This window comes from Thalassophryne amazonica, chromosome 7, assembly GCF_902500255.1.
Source record: "Thalassophryne amazonica chromosome 7, fThaAma1.1, whole genome shotgun sequence".
In the NCBI taxonomy this organism is placed as follows: Eukaryota; Metazoa; Chordata; class Actinopteri; order Batrachoidiformes; family Batrachoididae; genus Thalassophryne; species Thalassophryne amazonica.
The window spans coordinates 23,507,118-23,530,378 of NC_047109.1; the positions used below are offsets into that span (position 1 = coordinate 23,507,118).

Consider the following 23,261-nt stretch of genomic DNA (forward strand, 5'->3'; position numbering starts at 1 on the left):
CGTGACAGAACTTAACGATGCACTGTTACAAGCAATAGTGCGCAACAACGCAAAACACTGTTCTTGACCGTGCGTAATGGTTCCTGATAATTCTCCAGCAACACGTGCCATTAATCGTAACGTGTGGTAACAGGTTGCAGCAGTTCCTGAGGACACCTGACGCCTCTGCCCCGAATAATCACATTCGTGATCAGCGGCCAAGAATGTGTACTTCGTGGCATTCGTGACTTGTCGTCGTTGTAAACGCAGCATTAAATAAACAAAGCATTATGAAAATATTAAAATATTGGTGCCGCTGAAGAGGAGGTACTGCTGGCCCACCACCACAAGATGGCGCCCTGCTTGAAGTGCAGGCTTCAAGCACGAGAGGGCGTCGGAGCGACCGGGAGTGACAGCTGTCACCCATCATCCATACCAGCTGTCACTCATCCACTACTCATCACCACCACCATAAAGGCCGGACTGCAACTCCACCTCCCCGCCGAGAAATCAGCTACCATTCAGGTAACTTCTCTGCTGAATCTTAATCGAGCATTAGTCTGATCTCTTTTGCAGCCGTTTTCCTGGGACGGATTCCTTGTCTGCTGTGTTGGCGTTTGGTGTGGACTGCGACGGCTTCGCCTCACACCCCAAACCAGATAAGTGGTTGTCTCAGGAGCTGCACGAGTGTGTGATTCAGAGGTGGAGGTTCTCCCTCCTAACTGAACACTGACTGTGGGATTACTGAGTGTGCGAACTCACACTCATCAGTACTGTTTCTGTTCTCTGCCAGCAGTACTGGGTCTGACTGCTGAAGACAGTGGCCACCTGGGGCGCAGGGCTTGGCGGCTCCGGTGTTCTTCAGATCCGTTGGTGGTGGAAGCTGTGTGGGATCCTGCTCTTCTCTCGCCAGGTGTCTTCTATCTTCGAGCCTGCCCACACGTCACCTTGTGTATAATTGACATTCCACCATATTGTTATTGTCTGTACTTCGTTGTGCGATTCACAACATTAAATTGTTACTTTTTGGCTTATCCATTGTCCATTCATTAACGCCCCCTGTTGTGGGTCCGTGTCACAACACTTTCACAACACTGTGTGAAATGTTGATTTCTATGGCATCACTTTAGGAACTGCCCCCAGAGCCACTTCTGCTGATGTATTTAACAGATTTTTTTTTTTTTTTACAGTTGGCATTAGATGTTTTTTGTGGGGTTGGATGGTGAATATGTTGAAATGGTGAACAGGTGTATTTTGGCACAATGCAGCAATAGCCATTGTGATGTTTAATTAGCAGACAGTTTCTCCAAGAATAACATTTTAAGGACACACTTGTGGTAGCCAGCAAGAAAGTTCTGGGAGAAATCTTGTTGGATATTTAAGGGTACTATCTACTGTGCTGTGACAGCTTGACAACGGTATCTACAAGGTAATTCACAACCCTTAGTGAGGAAAAAAGGGAACAGCTGAAGGGACTTAGTATGTCATTGCCAAAAAAAAACAAAAAACGCACACCCCCAAAGCACTGCTGGAGATCTCAACATGTCGCATCACAGAGAAGTGGTCATTCCAATGTGTCCAGGAGTGCTTTGATCAGATCCCCGGGAGAGGAGGACTGGAGAGTTAATCCTGCGGGGACATCATTCTGCAAATCGGTGAGTGCATTGTTCACACTTTTCTTCCAGTTTTTTTTTGTTTTTTATTTTTTTTGTTTTTGTCCTCTACCGTGGAGCCACACTAGGCTTTTTAAAAATGATTATGTGCTATTATTTTATTTTATTTTAATAATATTTACATGGCTCTGCCTTGCTGGCTGTAGTTGGGAGAATTTCCACAACATCCTTTCACATAATAGCAGAATAATACCAGCCCATAGCCATCCTTTGCATCTCTTTGCTTACATACATGCAATGTTTGAACGGGTGATCTTGAAGTCTGCATTTGTTTAGAAATGGCACCAAGAGACATTTCTGACTTGTGTAAATCTACAGTCATCTTTCTCTGATCTGTACTGAATCTTCTGAATGGTTTCCACCTGGCTGTCGCCCAGTTTCTGGGAAAATTTGATGCAGTAGTGCTGCTCCAGTCTTTCTGCCATTTTCCTTGCAATGAAAAACCGCCGAGAGGCGTGAAAAAATTCACGCATGCGCACGAAGGATCAAGGTTGGCTCATGCAAGCACGCTTGATTCAAATCCATCAGGTTTTTGCAAAAAAAAAAAATTAAAGTCGGATACTTTTCTAACAGACCTCGTATGCACTGCACATTTTTGTCATGGAATGTGCTGTTAAACCTGTTTCACACCAGACACCTGCACTGCTAAAGCAAACTTGTCATTAAAAACAAATGAAACAAAAAACAAAACAGTGGTGATTTTAACATGGTCTGAGTAATGGTTTGTGGGACAGAAAATCTCTTGGACATGCTTTAGGGCCCCTTCACACATAGTACGAATAAGTACAATTCAGGGCAACTCACAGTGGAACAGTTCGTATGAGCAAACCATGCCTGCTGACATGCAGGCATGCACGATGACACTGCGACAGTTCGTGCACATGGGAACATAGTGCAAGAAGCTGCAAAGCATCGCACCACTGATGTGGAGAAGAATAAAATAAAAACCACCTGTATAATTAGTGAATATCACTAGGTTGATATAAATGATATATAAAAGGGGACACAATACAGAACCCCGCAGTTAAATAGCCCTGGTTAAAAAAAATAATAATAATAAATGCCACTCACTGGATTCGAACCTGTAAGATCTGATTACCAGACAGAAGCTTTACCACTGCGCGACCATAGCTGGCCTGTAATCGGTGTGGAAAAATGCCAGAAATCAACAAGGACATGGATGAGGTGCTCTGCAGCAAAAGCGAAGGTTGTTTTATATCTTTCCATGTGAGGACAGCAGTCAGAGACACGAGCCTCACGGAGGAATGATGTAAGTTCATGTCCTTCCAAACACGGAATGTGTTCTCAAGCTGTGACGTCCAGGAGCAGAGATCTTTACAGGCAGAGCTCTGGGCAGACACGCCCCCCATCCGTTCAGCACCCAGACCAATGTGTCACTCTCTGTGTTATGTGGTTTCATTTTCATTATTTCTTATGTAATTGCGCATGTAGATAACTGTCCTGGAGGTGTTTGTAATGTGTCTGTAATGTGTGCACTGAGCTGTCATCCAGCTGTTAGTGTGCTGTAATCAGCTGACAGGCACCTCCCCGTGCTGTGTGCGTTCAGACCTGGCTGTCCGGCCCCCCATGTGATCAGATTTGTACATATATTTAAGGCCTGGTTCAAAAATAATGAAGTCAAAGTGTGACATAACCATCAAAATGTAAAAGTGGACTTTTTTGTGAAATGTTATCATTTTAGGTATGGTTATATATCAGAGTTTCAATATTTCTATTGGTCTCGGTTCAGTCATTGCTAGAAATTATCAGTGCATATATACTATAATGTACTAGAGCGTAACACTTGCGACAACAGTTGGAGGTATCTTCTTTAGTCTACAGAAGCCTGAAACAAATAAATTCTGTCCATTAGTTCCTGGTATTATTGACAAGTAATATAATTAGTCTATTGAAGCAGAGTAGGCGATATAGCTGAGGTTTTGACACAAATAAATCAAGGACATATTCTCAGCATTACACTTGCGACAGTTTGACCTTTCTTTAGAAACATGATGTTTTTTCTAGGAAATGACATTTCTTCCTTTACAAAAATATATTACTGTGTGTTAGTATGATGCACAAACAAACTGACAAAATGCAAGGTTATTTCTAGCATTCAACTTTAAATGATAATGCTAAATATCAATGTCAAATAAAATTAATGAAAAAAGTGCTATTTTGTGGGCGAATTTCATTCATATCTCCTTAACCGTGCGGAATTTTTCCATGAAATTTTCAGTACCTATCAAAGAGACTATAGGCAAGTCACAGATAAATCTGGATGGTGCTAAATAAAATAATGCCTTGTTCATGACAAATACAATGCAAATCAGCAGTAAGGCTTCATATTTTTTGAACTAGGCCATAAGCATTTTATGCAAGTGTGCCCCCCACTCCCGGCAGATGTGTTAGGGGGGTGGGGGAGCACACATGTGAGACAAATGCACCACGTGTGTGGCTTATTGCAACTCCACAGTTGTGGGGCATTTTGATAAATTTCACATCCAGCTGGACAGTGATTGCTGACTGTTTTGTTAACAGTGTGAATGGCCACACATTTTCTAAGTGCCAAACGAGCGGTGTTAGATGTTCCTGTGTGTCACCTGAAATTTGCCCTACACCTGCAATGATGCAAATAGTTGTAGCAACAGGTGTATGAGGTGTTAGAGGCAGCTACGCAGCTATTTTACACTTATTGCATATGAGTCCTGCTTCATGCGCAAGTCAAACACATTCGTACTATATGTAAAGGGGCCTTTATCGGTATGTCTGAACTTAAACTTTGGAGAAGAAAGTGGATGCACCCTCAGATTTGTCAGTGCTGAATGGGGGATTCAGACAATAAATATGCACATTAAATTTTCCTTATCCCTGAATATATTTTTTGTACACATACAGTTGTTGAAAAAACAAACAAACTTGTGCACTGTTATGTGAGAAGTATTTTTTTTTTTTGTCTTTTTCTCTTAACCTGCTATGATCACATGTTGCAGGACTGTGGCTGGATTACATGAATAATGAGCAAACCTTTGCTTTGCAGTTCTGAGGACCTTACATTTTTCCCATACAATGCTAAAAAATAGGAAAAGAATTGAGGAGGAAACACTACTATAATTATAGGTCTAGTTATTATAACCAGCAGTTATATTTCAGTTATTAAGTTTGAGTTGCAGGCACAGAAATTAAACAAATATGACAGGAAGTTGGTGTGTTTATTATACTTACATTTGAAAATACACACTACTTAGCCATTACCCTTTAAAATCCTAAAGTGAGTGTGAAAAACCCTTTAAAAAAAATTAAAATGAAGGTAAAGCTACCCTGTGCAGTAAAATTCCATAAGAAACATTTTAGGTAATGCTGAAACAAATAAATCAGGTGTATTTGCCCTATTGAGGTTTCAAATCCTGCAAAATCTCGCAAAACTTCAGAGAGGTCACCGCTCTGTGAGAAGTTATTAACACTGAGAACTGCATTGAGATGCTCTGATCAGGCTTAACCGATGCACACGGACAACAGCATTAACATCGCAACATAAAACTCTTTGTATATTGTGCATAAAACTGTTGTGAATATATTATCTGGGTTTATAGACATTGTTATTGTATTTGTTTTATATAAATGTGAGAAGCTCAGGTTGTTCCTCCGTTATTTTCAATGAGAGTTGCTGTGAGCCGCGATTGCTTCCTGTTCATGTCATTCTGGGGGAACGTGAAGTTTGTTCTTTAACGCCCTGCTTATTGTCCTTTACAACAATGTTTGAACTGTTTATTCCAGAATAATATATAAAATGTCTGAAATTCGGTTTGCGTTTATGAAGTTCCATGCAGGTTGAACGCAACAGTCATGGAATATTTGGAATATTTGTTTGTAGCAAGGGTCTCATGAATGCAGTCTCTTATTAACGTGATGAAAAGTATTTAAAAAAAAATCACATTTTGGTAAGATAATGTTCATTTGGAATTCTTATGTGGAGTCTCTATGCTGTTATGACTGCAGTGACTCTCTGGTGTGCAAGGGATTATCAATAGGGTGAATGGCCTGATGAGTGTTTAATCACACAGTGAGATAGACTACCTGGTGTGCAGAAGCACACCTGTAGGTGGCCTGAGGTGTATTACAATTCCTATTCTCCTGCGAGTCTCGACGGCCTCTCAGAAAATACAGAGAACTGATCAGCAGGTGTGAAATTGTTTGTGAATGTGCTTGTTCTTGTTTTGTCCTATTGCTGGACTCGTCTCTTCGGGATTCAAATTTCAGCCCATTTAGACTGCAACATGGTACTTTGGAAACTGCAAACTACAGGTTTTTGTTTTGTTTTGTGACATCTAAGTACTCAACCTCAATCTTGTGCGGGAGGTTGAGAGATACCGACTAGAGATAGTCAGGCTCACCTCCACTCACAGCTTGGGCTCTGGTACCCAACTCCTGGAGAGGGGCTGGACACTTCATTTTTCTGGCGTTGCCCACGGGGAGAGGCGACGAGCTGGGGTCGCATTGCTTATTGCTCCCCAGCTCAGTCGCCATGTGTTGAAGTTCACTCCGGTGAACGAGAGGGTCGCGTCCCTACGCCTTCGGGTCGGGGACAGGTCTCTCACCGTTGTCTCGGCCTACGGGCCGAGCGGCACTGTAGAGTACCCGACCTTCTTGGAGTCCCTGGGAGGGGTACTAGATAGCGCTCTGACTGGGGACTCCATTGTTATCCTGGGGGATTTCAACGCCCACGTGGGCGGTGACAGTGAGACCTGGAGGGAGGTGATCGAGAAGCACGGCCTCCCCGATCTGAACCCGAGTGGTGTTCAGTTGTTGAACTTCTGTGCTAGTCACAGTTTGTCCATCATGAACACCATGTTCGAGCACAAGGGTGTCCATAAGTGCACGTGGCACCAGGACACCCTGAGCCGGAGGTTGATGATCGACTTTGTAGTCGTATCATTCTGACCTTTGGCCACATGTCTTGGACACTCGAGTGAAGAGAGGTCGCAGAGGCAAAAACTTGGGTCTGGGAGGAGTTCAGGGAGGCCATGGAGGAGGACTATCAGTCGGCCTCTAAGAGATTCTGGCAAACTGTCTGACGCCTCAGGAGGCGGGAGCAGGGTCAACAGGCTCCCCACCCGCACCGTATACAGTTGACCCTGACTGGGGATGTTGTCGGGCGGTGGAAGGAATACTTCGAGGATCTCCTCAATCCATCGTCACGTCTTCCAAAGAGGAAGCAGAGACTGGGGACTCAGAGGCGGTCTCATCCATTACCCAGGCCGAAGTCACAGAGGTGGTTGGAAAGTTCCTCAGTGGCAGGGCTCCTGGGGTGGATGAAATCAGTCCTGAGTACCTTAAGTCTCTGGATGTTTTGGGACTGTCTTGGCTGACACGCCTCTGCAACATTACGTGGCGATCAGGGACAGTGCCTCTGGATTGGCAGACCGGGGTGGTGGTCCCTCTGTTTAAGAAGGGGGACCGGAGGGTGTGTTCCAACTATAGGGGGATCACACTCCTCAGCCTCCCCGGTAAGGTCTATTCCAGAGTACTGGAGAGGAGAATTCGACGGATGGTCGAACCTCGGATTCAGGAGGAGCATTGTGGTTTTCGTCCTGGTAGCGGCACACTGGACCAGCTCTACACACTCCATCAGGTGCTCGAGGGTTCATGGGAGTTCGCCCAACCAGTCGACATGTGTTTTGTGGATGTGGAGAAGACATTCAACCGTGTCCCTCGGGGCACCCTGTGGGGGGGTGCTCCGGGAGTACGGGGTCCGGGGTCCTTTGCTAAGGGCTATCCGGTCCCTGTATGACCACAGCAGGAGCTTGGTTCGCATTGCCGGTAGTAAGTCAAACCTGTTTCCTGCGCACGTTGGCCTCCGCCAGGGCTGCCCTTTGTCACCGGTTCTGTTCATTATTTTTATGGCCAGAATTTCTAGGCGCAGCCAGAGTGTAGAGGGGGTCTGATTTGGGAGCCACAGAATTTCGTCTCTGCTGTTTGCGGACAATGTGGTTCTGTTGGCTTCGTCAAATCAGGACCTTCAGCGTGCACTGGGGCGGTTTGCAGCTGAGTGTGAAGTGTCTGGGATGAAGATCAGCACCTCCAAATCCGAGGCCATGGTTCTCGACCGGAAAAAGGTGCTTTGCCCTCTTCAGGTCGGTGGAGTGTCCTTGCCTCAAGTGGAGGAGTTTAAGTATCTTGGGGTCTTGTTCACGAGTGAGGGACGGATGGAGCGTGAGATCGATAGACGGATCGGTGCAGCATCTGCAGTGATGCGGTCACTGTATCGGACCATCGTGCTGAAGAGAGAGCTGAGTAGGGGGGCAAAGCTCTCGATTTACCGATCGATCTACGTTCCGATCCTCACCTATGGTCATGAGATTTGGCTCATGACCGAAAGAACGAGATCGCGAGTACAAGCGGCCGAGATGAGTTTTCTCCGGAGGGTGGCTGGGCGCTCGGAAGGAGCTCGGAGTCGAGCCGCTGCTCCTCCACGTCGAAAGGAGTCAGTTTAGGTGGCTCGGGCATCTTTTCCAGATGCTCACTTGACGCCTCGCTGGAGAGGTGTTCCGGGCACGTCCCATTGGGAGGAGGCCCCGGGGAAGAACCAGGACACGCTGGAGGGACTAGATCTCTCGGCTGGCTTGGGAACGCTGTGGGGTTCCCCCGGAGGAGCTGGGGTAGGTGTGTGTGGATCGGGAGGTCTGGGTGGGTTTGCTTGAGCTGCTGCCCTCGCGACCCGACTCCGGATAAAGTGGAAGAAAATGGATGGATGGATGGATGGACATCTAAGTACACACATTTGGCTCATTATATAACTCCACAAGTTAACAAGAACAAGTGTGGGTTTTTGTATATGTGTCCCTGACTTCAGGTTGCTTCATTAAAATATTAAAATGTTTACAGAAACAGAAGAGAGAAAAAGTATGCAGTAAATCTGCATGAATTACCTTACATATACCAATATATACCAGTACAATTACTGCATCGACACAAAGGAACAACAATGTATTTTTCATTTCCGTACGACTTTACCCTAACATTTGATTTTTTACCCTATTTTTTACCCCAAATATTTTACGCTATATATATATATATATATATATAGACACACACACACACACAGTGTTTGCTGGGACCTTTTGTGTGATCTTAAGCCATGAAGAGAAATGAACAATGTATACCGAGTGGAACGTGGACTGAATCGTGACTCACACGTGTCCGTGAGTGAGACTGCTGGAGGGCTCATGCAGCTGAGCAAACCTTTGGAATGGATGTGTCTGTCACACTTGGGATCCAAATGTGTGCCACTGCTGCCAGGACTGCAAACTTGTTAAAAACTTCCACCTTTCCTTTGAGGTATCACAAAAACAGTTCGGTAATGTTTGAGCAGTTTATCGGTCATGTTCAGTTCCTACCGAAAATGATTCTGGAGGTTTAATTTTTAATTTCTTGAGGTAATTTGAGATGGTGGTTAAAGTCTAGCTTGGATCCATGGTGACAGCAGAATCCCTCACGTTTCTTATCTTGTTGTCGCCATTGGGCCTAAGTGAATAAATGCAAAGACACCAACCCATATGATATATGTGGAAAATTACAGATAATCTCTTTAAATTGTATTTGAAATTCTATCAATTATTATATTTAACATGGATTTTGATTTTTGCTTTACACTGTGTGAACACAGGTGGTTCTTTAAAATATTCACCAACTCTTTCATGAGCACATCTTTACTGAGTGAGCCTTTCGTGCCCTGGGGCATGTGTTCATGGTAAGAATTCTGCTTTCGTGATATACATACGTTGTTGGAAAAACCTTACCTTTTCAAGTTGTGCACTCTGTTTGGACTTGTAGAGAAACTCTCCCACAGCCACAAACACAGAAAGGACAAGTCCAGCAGCCAGTACGATGAAGATCCCGCCAATGTTTTGCACCCCGAGGGCGCTGGCCTCCTTACTGTCCTCCTCTGGACAGCCGTTTCCCCGCCACCACTTCTCCTTCATCATGTGCAGCTTCCCTTCCTCCTGAAGCTGCAGAATGGCAATTGTAATCTTGTCTCTGTATGGAGAACCTGAGGGACCACAACACACAGAAGGCTAGTGTGAGCGAATGATATGAGGATTTATTGTCTTTGATGATATTAGAGTGAGGATGTCCACTTGTCACCTTTATTGAATTGTTTACTTTGAGGATTAAGCAAAGTCCACCTGCCCCTTGTGCCCAGACTTCAAATATTGCTTTTGTATGAGTCACAACATTAAGAATATATACAATTTTTATCCTGGGACACACTGTTACTGATGTTGTTCTCGTTATAATTGGTCACATAGAAAACAATATAAACAGTAATAAAACAAGTGAAGACATATATTGAGTTGATGTGAGTAGCATTTGTGTGTGTAATGTGTGTATTAGAGCTATAAATCTATTTACTGTTTTTTTTTCTCAAGGTATAAGTCACGCCTTTAGAAAAAAAACAACTGTTGAAGATCAAAAGATCATCTATATGTCACACTGGAGCATAAATCACACCATTTTTCTGTATTATCAGCTGTTTAATTTTGAATTTTTTTGTGCTGCTGTGTACTTTTTGTCATTGTCATTAATTATTACATAATTACTGATAATTTTGTTTAGTGCTTTGACTTCTGGTAAATTAATAGTCATAATAATCATTAATTAGGAATGTGTGAAATTGCTGGAATTCCCAAACTAGTAAATAACAGACACACACACACACACACACACACACACACACACACACACACACACACACACACACACACACACACACACACACACACACACACACACACACACACACATGCACACAACTTATACTTCAGAAAATACAGTAAATATAATGACCTGTGTCATAAAGTGAGTAAATGTGAGGAGTTGCACCTAAGTCCTCCCCCTTTCTTAGCAGGCAAACCACATGAATACACCAGCCAGAGAGGACAGGTGGGCCAAGGGTCAGCACCCCACAGCAGTGGATGCAAGGAGTATCATCATGGAACTAGACCAGCCCAACCCATCCCATGTGCAAGACCAAGCCAGGCATGTGTTAATGAGGTATAGAGCAGAGACCCGCAGCCCAACAAACAGGGTGAGCCAATTCCCCAGGAGACAGACCACAAAGCCCAAGAACCACTATGCCCAAGAGGCTGATGCCCCAGCACCAAAGGTTTCAACACACTTCTTATTTAATTATATAAATCTCTGCCTGGGCAGCACAGTAGCTTAGTACTTAGCACCGTTGAATCACAGCAGGAAGGTCCAGCTATAGCTTCCGGTCTGGTCTTGTTGTGGGATCAGTTTCAAAGTGCACCCAATATATGCAGACAGCAAGCACACAGGATGAGAAAACAAATGTGATTTATTACCAGTTTAGCAGATCCGTATCGGGGTCACACAAAAGGCAATAATTACAAAGAGTTCACAAAATGCCACCAAGAGGAGGTGTCAAAGATAATCACGACCACAAACAGCTACAAACTGAAGGTCAAAAAAGGGAAGTAGTACTCACAAATGTACACACATCTCCACATTGGAAGTGACAAAGAATAAACCGGCAAAGGAAAAGCAGAACGGTACAGTATTTGATGTGACACAAATGAACAGATGAGCGACAGGTGTGGAGTGCACAGGTGAAGAGGAGACTGAGACACAACACATGCATATAGATACACACAGAAAATGATACACACAAAGTGACACAAACCTCAAAAGGTCCCTGGGGGTAAGTGGAAACTGAAACATACCATAATAATAATCAAACTGAAAGAAGAACCACAAAATTACCAAGTAAGAAAACTAACATGAATGAACTTTTTCAATGATGAAAAAGTGCAAAAACAGCAATCAACATGACTAACAGATGAGGACACAGGACTGAAACACAATGACAAATAACCCAGACACAGTGACAAGGGACGGATCACAAACATAACCAAGAGAAATGCACCGACAGAGGGAAAACCACACCAGGTCCTTTCAGTGTGGAGTTTGCATGTTCTCCCTGTGTTTGTGTGGGTTCCCTCTGGGTGCTGCGGCTTCCTCACACTTTCAAAGACTTGCAGATTCTGTGAATTGGAAAAAATAAAATTGCCATTGGCTGCAACAGCTTCTGCTCCGTGATGCAGTGATGTCTAGCAGCGCTTCAGCCATGTGTGTCCTTTAATTTGATTCAGTTTATTTTCGTTTAGTTGAACTCAACTTTACAACACAACTCAACTCAACTTGTTGAGTTCAACGTCCAAAAGAGAGGTAGCAAGTGGACATAACTAAATGCAGCTGCAGTGTTTTAGAGAGACAGAGAGAGAGAGAGAGAGAGAGAGAGAGAGAGAGAGAGAGAGAGAGAAAGCCCACATGTGAGACAAAAACAGATTAAAAATGAGAGTGCTTGTAGTGCTTGTAGACTTGTCCTCCTCAATTGTGCTCCTTGGCCACTTCCACAAGCAGCTCTTCCTCTCCAATCATCTCTGCTATTGTGCAAGGTCACAGGACAAAAGCAATGACTCTGGGAACCAACTGGGAGGAGCGTTGTCATCTTGCCAACTTTGAAAAATTAATTTGTTGCATGACGCTCCTGACGCATGCCAGTGAAGTGAGGGAAGAGCACCACCGAGCGAATGTTGCACGGAATCAAGCGATTTCCCTCATAATTGCCATATGCAGGCTGTTGCAGCCCAGTGAGGTAGGACCCTTACTATATGGTTGTGAAACTTAGATTAAAGAGGATGACTGGACGTCAGTGGTACTATGTTACTGGAATGACTTTGTGTCAAATGAGCGGTTACTTAGGCAGACTCAGACGAGGAGTATCACTTGGCACCAGTGCATGCTTTGAGATTTGACCAGACCTCACAGACTACATTCTTACAAATTGCCAAGAAAATCTGATCATTGTGCACATTTGTTGTAAGACAATAACACAGAGTGATATATGAGTTGGGATCCCACACAGCAGCAGGTATATCACAGCTAATGTACAGGTGGCTATTCAGTTCAACTGTAAAATAAGACTGACTGACTTAGGGCCCGGTCCGACTGGGGAGGGGATTAATTGTGCGTGAATTGAGTATACAGATGTCGGGCGTTCGTTGTCATCCGCCATAAAATTGGCCAGAAATGACAAATTACTCAGTATGACTTACGGATATATTAATAATGTATAGCAAATATATGATGAACAATCACGGATGTATCACGCATGTATTGAGGAAATGATTGGAACGGACACATTGCAATTATCACAGACATATTACAGATGGATTGAGAATGCATCGCGCATGTGTTGCGTCAACAGCGGTTGTATTGCGCATGTGCGGCATCTGCACTGCGGTCATAAAAGAAGCGCACTCTGGCCTTTTGGCATCATTATTCACACCAACACCACAGCCTCTGGAGCAACTGCTGGACTTGGACAAGTTGATTGGTATGTTGTTGGATGGTAGCAACTATCACACTACATCTTTGGGGATCCATAACTACATCGGTACGTCTCCACAGCTGGACTGGCAATGACTGTCAAGTATGTCGATTTCTGCCACATTTATATAGTACTTTGGGTTTACATGAAGTGTTTCTTATGCATTCACAAATTGTCCGCAAATCAGATGCAAAGCAGACGTAATACAAATGCTTTATTCATGGCCAATCTCTGTGCATTCGCTACAATTTAATTTAGCCCGTGATGTGGACGTGTTAGACACGCTATATATCCATTTTACACACTGTCCAGTCCGCTGCCAAGCCGCAATTCCACATCACTTGCGGATATCAGCGGATAACGGCAGATATACAGCGCATAGATTGTGTATGTATTGAGTATGTAAGTATGTAAGGCGGATGTCATCCGCAACCAAAATTTTGTGCAGCTAAAAAATCCTGGCAACGGAAAAACGTGCCTTTGCAGATAATTGTGGATGTGTGCAGCATGTTTCATGGATATTGAGGATGTTTAGTGAATATAAACCAATTGTGTGCACAATTCATACTTAAATCTTCCTAAACGCCAGTGGGACCGGGCCCTTATATTGAGGTCCAAGCGATAAATGATGACGTTCACTCGGGATGAGACAGTAGTTTACAAACTACTTCAAGCAAGGGAGAATTCCATTTAAAAATTATTGAACAGCTTTCTGTCTCACCGAGCAATTTTGTTCTTTTACCAAAGCCATTATCCCACATTATTGTGGGGTTGATTGACAAACTGTTGCTCAAAGTTTTGCAGTTTAAGGGTCAATGTCTTTTTGGTTCGTAAAGAAATCTCTCTATCTGACTCAGGTAGAATCTGTTGCTGTTGTACAGTATGTCGTTACATTTCAGTCACTTAGAATATTCAAGTGTTTTACTTAACTGTACAATAAATCCTTAACATCTTGTAATATTAATGCTAATGTGTGTCATTACAATCCCATTGCCTCCGAAGGCCCAACAATAGTAAAGTAATAAAACTAAAGTGCAATTCTAGGGCCAGCATATTTGCACTCATTGTGCCTCTAATTAAAAGCAGCTGCGATGGTTATTCCATGCTGGTATCAGTTTGATGTGCTTCTTTGGCTTCATACATAACTTAATGTTTGCAAAGTGAAACAAAATGTTTCCAATCTGATCATACAAGATAGCTGCAGAGCAGAGGATAAATCCTTTCGTTTCCCATTAGTGCCAGCACCTCCTCCCCATCAGTTAGATACTTCTTCCACAACTCTGCTGAACAAAACCAGGCACATGTCAAGGTACCTGATTAAACCTCAGGGATCCTGCCAGACTCCCACCTCAAACCTCCCTGTGGTACAGCCCCGACGCTGCAATCAGGACCTTAATGCTGGTGGAATTATTTAAATAACTAATAACACCTATTATCACAAACACTTAGACTGAGACTCGTGCACAGGGAAAGCACGGTGAAATTAGAAGACATTATCAAATGCGTAGGAATCTCTGTGAATAGTAATTAGTATGCAGAGTCACTTGGGCAGCAGTATTTTAAAAATGGACTCAAAAAGAACAACACAGAAAAGCTTTACTCTTTGCATGAGCTGGGCGTTTAGCCCGGTGGCTGCAGTCACAAGGCCACATTCACATTCTATCCATCATCTCCTCTACAGGGCTTCTCGTATCAGACTCTTTATGTCAGAGGAATCATCCAGCTTGTTTCAGAAGCATTTATCACCATGGTGATGGCAAATGTGAAATGTGCTGAGGTTATTCACTGCTGTCAACAGTAGATGCTGTCTCTTCAGCTCTGGAGTGGAACAGCAGCCAGTGTGCATTGGAAAAAAGAAACCAGCAGCCTTGTAACACAGTTAGCTCTGGGGGATCAAACACATGAAAGAACCAGACAGAGCATCACACTGTCATAACCTGCGCCAGCGGGGTTTTTGGCATGTGTCACAATCAACACAAGCATGAGCATGGAATCAGTGAACAATCTGATGCCTTATGTACTGCACAGGAAGAGAGTCTTAAAACTATAATAAGAATAATAAGAAACAACTAAATGAATCATTTTCATACATAAAATCAGATGGCATTGTGAGATTTGCATTGGCTGAAGGAGACACCCAGCCATAACTAGCGCATTGCCCGTGGGGATCCAGCTAACCAAAAAGTTAGCTTCGATAACTGCTAATCAGCTAACTAAAAAGTTATCTTTTATAATGCTAAACCGATAAGCTTGGGACTCTGACGAGAGTGGTCGCATCTCCTTTCTCTTCTGTCTCTGCTTCAACCTTCAAGTCTTCTACTTCACCAGACTGTGAATTCTTCAAACTATATTGGATTAACCATGGAATTGATCAGCTGGTCTCTGAACACTATTGACAACATTTTTTTCAACAAGGAAATCAGGGCCAGGGGACCCTGCATGCCCAGATGGAACCTACCCTGCAGGCTATGTTCTTGACCCCTGGGAGACTTGGCATATTGCAGGCTTGTTGCCATTCTCTGTGGAGGACGTCGAGGATTTATTTATGGTTTCATTGTAGGAGGGCTGGTACTTATTGGCTTATGTGCTGCCCTGACCTACCGGAAAATTGGCAAGACGGCTGCCACCAGAACAACAACCCCTCACTTGTCCATCATGATTAATGAGTTGGGCAAGGCAATATATTCTCAGACTGCATTAAACCTTGAACTCAGATGCAAAATGGATAACATCTCGGAGCAAATGCACGCCTTGCAAAGGAAGATGTCGGCGGCCAGGGAATATTCATAATTGGATCTGGTTGTTCATGTGAAGCTATAAATGTGTTTATCACTGCTCAACCATAAACATGGCAGGCTTATCAGCCTCTGAAGTACAAAATGCCCCATTGTTTTCCTCCTGAGGAATTTCTACGGCCTTAGTGAACCATTCGGCTGCCTTCTTATCTTCTCCACCTCCAGTACACACAGACAGAAACTGACTCACACATGGACAGAGACTGAAAGCATGCTCCCACCTCCTATCTACCCCCTCCTGTCCTCATCCCACATCTCATCCTGGCTCCCGCTACCGCCACCCGCTTTGCCCCTCCGGCATGCTGTGCAGTTTTAGCTGGTGTAGGTCCCCGTTCCCCCCCCAAGCTGGCAGCAGTGCAACTACATGTTGCTGCGGCTCCCCCACACTCAAATCGCCTCAATTTGGAAAACAAGTTTCAAGTTTAGTGCACATAAACAATGTCAAATGTATATGTGTTGTCTTTAATTCTGATTTGTGCCATTATGGTAAACAAGTAATAATTGTGTTTCTTGTGTGTGATTGGAGTCGTGGGCTCTGCATTTCGTAGTGTTTATAAAATAGGGTGCTGACATTTTTCAAGGGTGGTAATAAATTGTGCAGAGTTTCTATAACGAGTTGAAATGGTGTGTGACACCAGAATGTTTTTAGAACCTTCGACCTTAGTCCTCAACATTTTTTAGAAGAATAACTCAACCCTTTTAATTCCTGTTCATTATGTGTTTTTTTTTTTAATTTACTGTTTTGATGTACTTAGAAATTGTTTAGGTTCTTGTCATTATATGCACACTATTATTATCATTATTATTATTACATCCTCCAAGGACGTAATAAACTCATCTGTGTTTATTTATTTATTTGTCTGTCTGTTAGCACTACTGTACAGATTTTGAGGAAATTATCATCACCAGATAGATATTAGGCGATGGAGGAATCCATTAAATGTTAGAGATGATCTGAATCTGGATCCAGATTCTGGATCAAGTTTCACTTCATATAGGCTTTGAAGGATTACATCAAAACTACTTAATGGATTCTCACCAAATTTTCACCACGGATACAGATTAGGCCATGGAAGACTCCATTAAATTTTGGAAATGATCTGGATTTGGATCCAGATTCTGGATCAACATTTCACTTTATAGGCTTTGAAGCATTAGATAAAAACTAACTACTACACAGATTCTCACCAAATTTGCACCACAGATACACATGAGGGCATGGAAGACTCCACTGAATTTGGGAGGTGATCTGGATCCAGATTCTGGATCAAGATTTCCCTTTAGATATAAATTTGCACCACACATAGATATTAGGGCATGGAAGACTACACTGAATTTTGGAGGTGAGCCGGATCCAAATTGGCACACATCATAAATCTCTGATTGCTCTTGTTATTATTATTATTATTATTATTATTATTATATTTTACTTCTATATTGTCATTTGATTTTTAAATGGACAACAATGGAAATAAATGATTTCACTTTCTTGTGGCATCCATATATTTTGTATATATTATATATATATATTATACGAGGTCTGTCCATAAAGTATAGGTCCTTTTTATTTTTTTCAAAAACTATATGGATTTCATTCATATGTTTTTACGTGAGACATGCTTGAACCCTTGTGCGCATACGTGAGTTTTTCCACGCCTGTCGGTGACGTCATTCGCCTGTGAGCACTCCTTGTGGGAGGAGTCGTCCAGCCCCTCGTCGGAATTCCTTTGTCTGAGAAGTTGTTGAGAGACTGGCGCTTTGTTTGATCAAATTTTTTTCTAAACCTGTGAGACACATCGAAGTGGACATGGTTCGAAAAATTAAGCTGGTCTTCAGTGAAAATTTTAACAGCTGATGAGAGATTTTGAGGTGATTCTGTCGCTTTAAGGACTTTTCAAAGTGCGAGACGTCGTGCAGCGCTCTCAGGCAGCGTCATCAGCCTGTTTCAAGCTTAAAACCTCCACATTTCAGGCTCTGTTGATCCAGGACGTCGTGAGAGAACAGAGACGTTTCAGAAGAAGTCGGTTTCAGCATTTTATCCGGATATTCCACTGTTAAAGGAGATTTTTTTAATGAAAGACGTGCGGGCGGATTGCAGCGTCGGCTCGCAGCCGCCGCGACGCTCCGCCACAGGAAAAACACCTCTGTTGGAAGCCTTGAGGACAAGTTGGAACATCTCCAGCTGATAAACAATTTCTCATATACTCACTCCACTGAAAGCCATCAAAAGCCAACTGGATTTTAACAAATGGTTATCAACACGGAGGTGTTTTTCCTGTGCCGCAGCGCCGCGTCGGCTGCGTCCCGACGCGCGGACCCGTTCGCACGTCTTTCATTAAAAAAATCTCCTTTAACAGTGGAATATCCGGATAAAATGCTGAAACCGACTTCTTCTGAAACTTCTCTGTTCTCTCACGACGTCCTGGATCAATAGAGCCTGAAATGTGGAGGTTTTAAGCTTGAAACAGGCTGATGACGCTGCCTGAGAGCGCTGAGCGACGTCTCGCTCTGTGGGAAGTCCTTAAAGCGACAGAATCACCTCAAAATCTCTCATCAGCTGTTAAAATTTTCACTGAAAACCAGCTTAATTTTTCGAACCATGTCCACGTCGATGTGTCTCACAGGTTTAGAAAAAATTTTGATCAAACAAAGCGCCAGTCTCTCAGCAACTTCTCAGACAAAGGAATTCCGACGAGGGGCTGGACGACTCCTCCCACAAGGAGTGCTCACAGGCGAATGACGTCACCGACAGGCGTGGAAAAACTCACGCATGCGCACGAGGGTTCAAGCATGTCTGACGTAAAAACATATGAATGAAATCCATATAGTTTTTGAAAAAAATAAAAAGGACCTATACTTTACGGACAGCCCTCGTATTATATATAATGTTCTTAGCTAATAATTGTAGCTCCTCGAAAAATATTAGTCCTATCAACGTTTGGTTTTGGCACTCTTCATCTATGACCAAAAATACATAACCATACAAAACAGCAAATGTCAGCTCTCCCTGGTTTTGCCATAATTGAAGCCACACACACACACACACACACACACACACACGCGCGCGCACACAGAGGCCACTTGCCTAATATATAGATTTGAGTCACATGACTGCTAAACGTAGCCCAAGGTCCTCATGATGATTAGGTAAGCATAGCTACCTGAGAAGTTGTGGCTAACACAAGTTTCTCATAACACACATACAACACACATACACATAATCAAGCCCATGCATATTTGGATAAATAAAAAAATATATATTTTGCTTTTGTAAACTACCACAATGCACATGACATAAAAAAATAAAGCAATGTAAACTTTCAGCTTGAAGTTAAAGAAGACAAATTAACACCAACACATGTCCTTAGGCTCAACATTACTGGTGTTTACCAAGCGTGAACTATACAAGTGTCGACAACTTCCCCCTGGATGGGACACCAGTATGATGAAGATCACCACATTTTCTAAGGAATAAGTCTTGACTTTTTACTTGTTTGGCAGGTCCAAAGGGCAAATGAATTCCTTCAAAGACAGTGGCCATCAGGTTTTTATGTTTTTAAAATGCTTTGTGCTTTTATGCTCTTTAAAATGTATTTTATTGTTATGTGTTGCCATACGGTACTATATTTCATGGATTTTATATGTGTTCATGCTGGGCAGTGTTCTGCATCCAGAACTGCAGGTGGTCCTCCAGCCTATAAATAATCCTTTCTGGGGAAGGGGGGCAGCATCAGTGAGATTGGCACTTCAGCCACCATTAAAACACCCTGTGAAGATAAAAGATGAAAAGGAAAGATTCTTGTTTCTGCTGTCCATTTTAGTAATTCTGCTGCTGCCTTCCTATGGAAGACATGGTACAATATGAAGGGGATGGGGAAAGCCATAGGATTCCAAGGTTCTTTGGAGGACACTAGTATTGTGATGATGGAGGTAGTTACATTGGTCTTTAACACTAATTTGGGTCAACACTGATTCTTCCACCAATAATTTGATTAAAAAAGGCCACTCTTAAACAATATGAAATTTTCACAGTAACATTAAGGTATTATCATGAATACTATGAGTAAGAAGGATCTTGAGTCTGTATCTGTAAAACTTAAACAAATGTCATCAAACAATTTTACTCAGTTTCAACTTTAACACTAATAAGTAAGTTCTTTCACCTTCTCCTTTTTCACCTGGGGTCACCACAGTAGCTCTGATTTGGGTCTGCATACTGATTTGGCACACTTTTCACAGGAGATGCTCTTCCTGATGCAACACCATAGTGGATGAAGAATGGGCAGGGGCGCCTTGAAATGGAAACCTTGTGCTCTGAAAATAGAGTACCATACACTTGACCACCACACTGGTCCACTCAGTCTTTAGAGTCAGTGCTGGTAAATATTAGCAAACAAACCACAAACCATCATAAAAATCATTTCATGTTTGTATGATAACTTAATTTCATTTGTTATTTTTTTCATATTCAGGAAGTGTCGTGACACAGTCGCAAACGTCAGACAGCATTCTGAGCACAGTCTAAACAGTTGGGCAGAGTCGTGTAGCCGCCCCAAAAGTTTTGTTCATGTTCAAAACAATTGTGGTGCAGTTGAAGTGGAAAAAAAACAATCAAACGGCAGTTGTGCAGTCTGACCACAATCTGACTGTGTTCTACACATTATTACAGTGTCAAAACAGCTTTTGGAAGAGTATGATCACCCTTGAGAGACATTTGGCATGGTCAGGCATGTCAAATCCTGCCAGCATGTCCAGAATGTGGCATGGATGAACCGTATGTGCACCTGCACTGGATCTCATTTGGGGTTTACAAAGGAGATATTTTATGTGCAATGTCTGTGCCACGCATTTATCTTGTGAACTACACGTGAACATTGTGCAATCAAACCGAAAGCACCGTGTGTCCCTGCGAGTCGATGCGTCCCATAGCTGCGGGGCATCGCACACATATCTGAACAGGGTGTTTTATCCATAGTAAAGCTTAGATAGCAGATGCCCACTCTGTCTGTACCTCTCGACTGTGCGTCGAAGTTTGGCTTTTTTTTCATTCTGGCTGATTGGACTTGGCTAATGCTCATTCATACTAAGTGTGAGGGGGCCCTAAACAAAACAAGTGTGATCCGATCCTTCAAATGGCACTGCACCAAGGAAAGTAATTCATCAATAGATGACATGACCACATGGGCAAGGTATTACTTTGTCAAGCATGAGCAAGGTATTACTTTGTCAGGCATGAGCAAGGTATTACTTTGTCAAGCATTGCAATATGGAGTTAGTCACAAGAAGCAGGATTGACTTAGAGGCATCTCGATTGGACCATGACACAGTAGGAACAGGTATTGTGCACGTGACTTGCCAATTACCACTTCCTTAAGCCAGGACTATTGGCCGCCCCTATGATGCAAGTGGATAGCACATGCCAATCACTCCTGACTAGTGTGTGATGCAAACAGGAGTATATATAAAAGGACGCCCACCTCTGCCTCTGCTGCCTCATGTTCCGATATCGATGTTCCTGTATTAGTACAGCCAATAGTGCTTTGTGCCTCTCCTCAGCTTCTGTCATCTGCAACACTCTCAGACATTGATGCGGTATGTCGGCGGCCATTGGTGCCATCAACTGTAATCCTGTATACACTCTGCGTATATATTTTTTTTTTCACAGCTTTAGTCATCATCATATTATTCAATATTACAACAATAACAATAGCTTATTTGGGCATGACACATCATTTTGATAAGAGCCTTGAGGCTGTGCCAGTGCCCAAGGTGCTGAAAGATTGAAAATGCCCACTGTGGGTCTGTACTGCATTATAGGGCAGCGTTCTGGCACTCATCACCATAGCAGACACATCGATCTCTTTTCTTTAAGAAAAAAAAACAAAACTATGCATCACTAGCCTATCTACTGTTGACTTTTATAGTCACAGTTAAATGGGCCAATGAATTTCATTTGCCATTGCATTTATTGCCTGTGTTTAATTGATTGCCTTTTCTCTCTACCCAAAGACCTTTCTTTGTACGTTTTGTGATTTGAAATTGCTACAATACATTTTATTTGTTGTTAAGTGGCAGATAATAGGGGAGGTGATGGTCTAGTGGTTAAGGTGTTTGGCTTGAGTCCAGAAGATCATGGGTTCAAATCCCCGCCTGACTGGAAAATCACTAAGGGCCCTTGGGCAAGGCCTTTAATCCCCTATTGCTCCCGGTGTGTAGTGAGCGCCTTGTATGGCAGCACCCTGACATCGGGGTGAATGTGAGGCATAATTGTAAAGCGGTTTGAGCGTCTGATGCAGATGGAAAAGCGCTATATAAATGCAGTCCATTTATAATGTGTTTTAAAAATGGGGATTCACCATATGGTGGAAAAATACTGCATCAACCAATAGCATCAAGATGCAATGTGTGCCCTACCATCAATAAAGGCTGGGTTGGGAGGGTGGGTGGGGGGAGTCTTGTGCGTACTATGGTATAATCCTGATGCGCCCTCTTTTTATCTTCTCCAGTGGCACAATGCCACATGCTACACAATCAACCCAATATATATATATATATATATATATATATATATATATATATATATATATATATATATATATATATATATATACCCAGAGTCTTGTCAAGCTTACATTCCGTGCGTGGCGTGCATGACACACATATGTGTGGTAAGTGAGATGTACGACTGCTTTGTGGGCGGCACAAATAGTAAGTCTGGAGTACTTGTACTTCTGAAGCACGTCACCCGTACAATGACCGTGGCTCACCCATGTGTTTTACTGTCATCACAAAGCCCCTACTAGCCATACTCCTGACTTGCTTTAGCCGTACAACCAACTATAGGTCCCATACGCACTATGTGCTTTTTAGATTTTTCACAAGGTCTATAGAATTTGCATGAGCAGGATGAATTGTGTCCATGGGCAGTCTGCAACCTTCTATGTTGCTGCACACATGCAGGTAATGTGCATGTCTCAAGCATGGGTTTGCCATACTTTTCCCTTTAGACTGCCCGTAGAAGCACATACCGTGGGTTTTAATTAAGGCTTTAGACATGTTTGCAGGAAGAATAGGACAAAATAACTCGTGAAATGTTTCATCTCCTGGTATTTTCAATGCCAAAACATCTTAAGTGTTGTGAGAAGGAATGGCAACATTGCAAATGTCACAACTTTTTTTATAATGTGTTGAAGGCCTTAACTGCTTTGCTTGCCTCTACTGGTGGTTGGCTCTCACTGCGGTATTGTATCACTTCCTGTTCCGGAGCACAGCGGTGTTTTTCTGTATCTGTTAGCTATTTAATCTGCGCAGTTAGATTGATCTAGTTATCTAGATTACGATTTGTTTCCCAGTGTAATCTTTACGTGCCTTAACTAAAGCACTCCTTCTGCTGAATCACCT

The 23,261-nt window shown here is 42.9% G+C and overlaps 1 protein-coding gene across 5 annotated transcripts in view; it reads right to left on the reverse strand.

Moving 5' to 3' along the window:
• The window catches only part of LOC117513713 (glutamate receptor ionotropic, kainate 2), a 1,177,061-nt gene that overhangs the window by 157,876 nt on the left and 995,924 nt on the right, over nucleotides 1–23,261 (reverse strand). For 4 of the 5 annotated variants that reach the window (XM_034173955.1, XM_034173957.1, XM_034173956.1 and 1 more), the window contains exon 16: nucleotides 9,452–9,702. In XM_034173955.1, the coding sequence (XP_034029846.1) occupies nucleotides 9,452–9,702 (251 nt within the window). Of the gene's footprint in view, nucleotides 1–9,049; nucleotides 9,177–9,451; nucleotides 9,703–23,261 lie in introns of all 5 variants that reach the window. The other variant, XM_034173958.1, reaches the window with a different exon arrangement.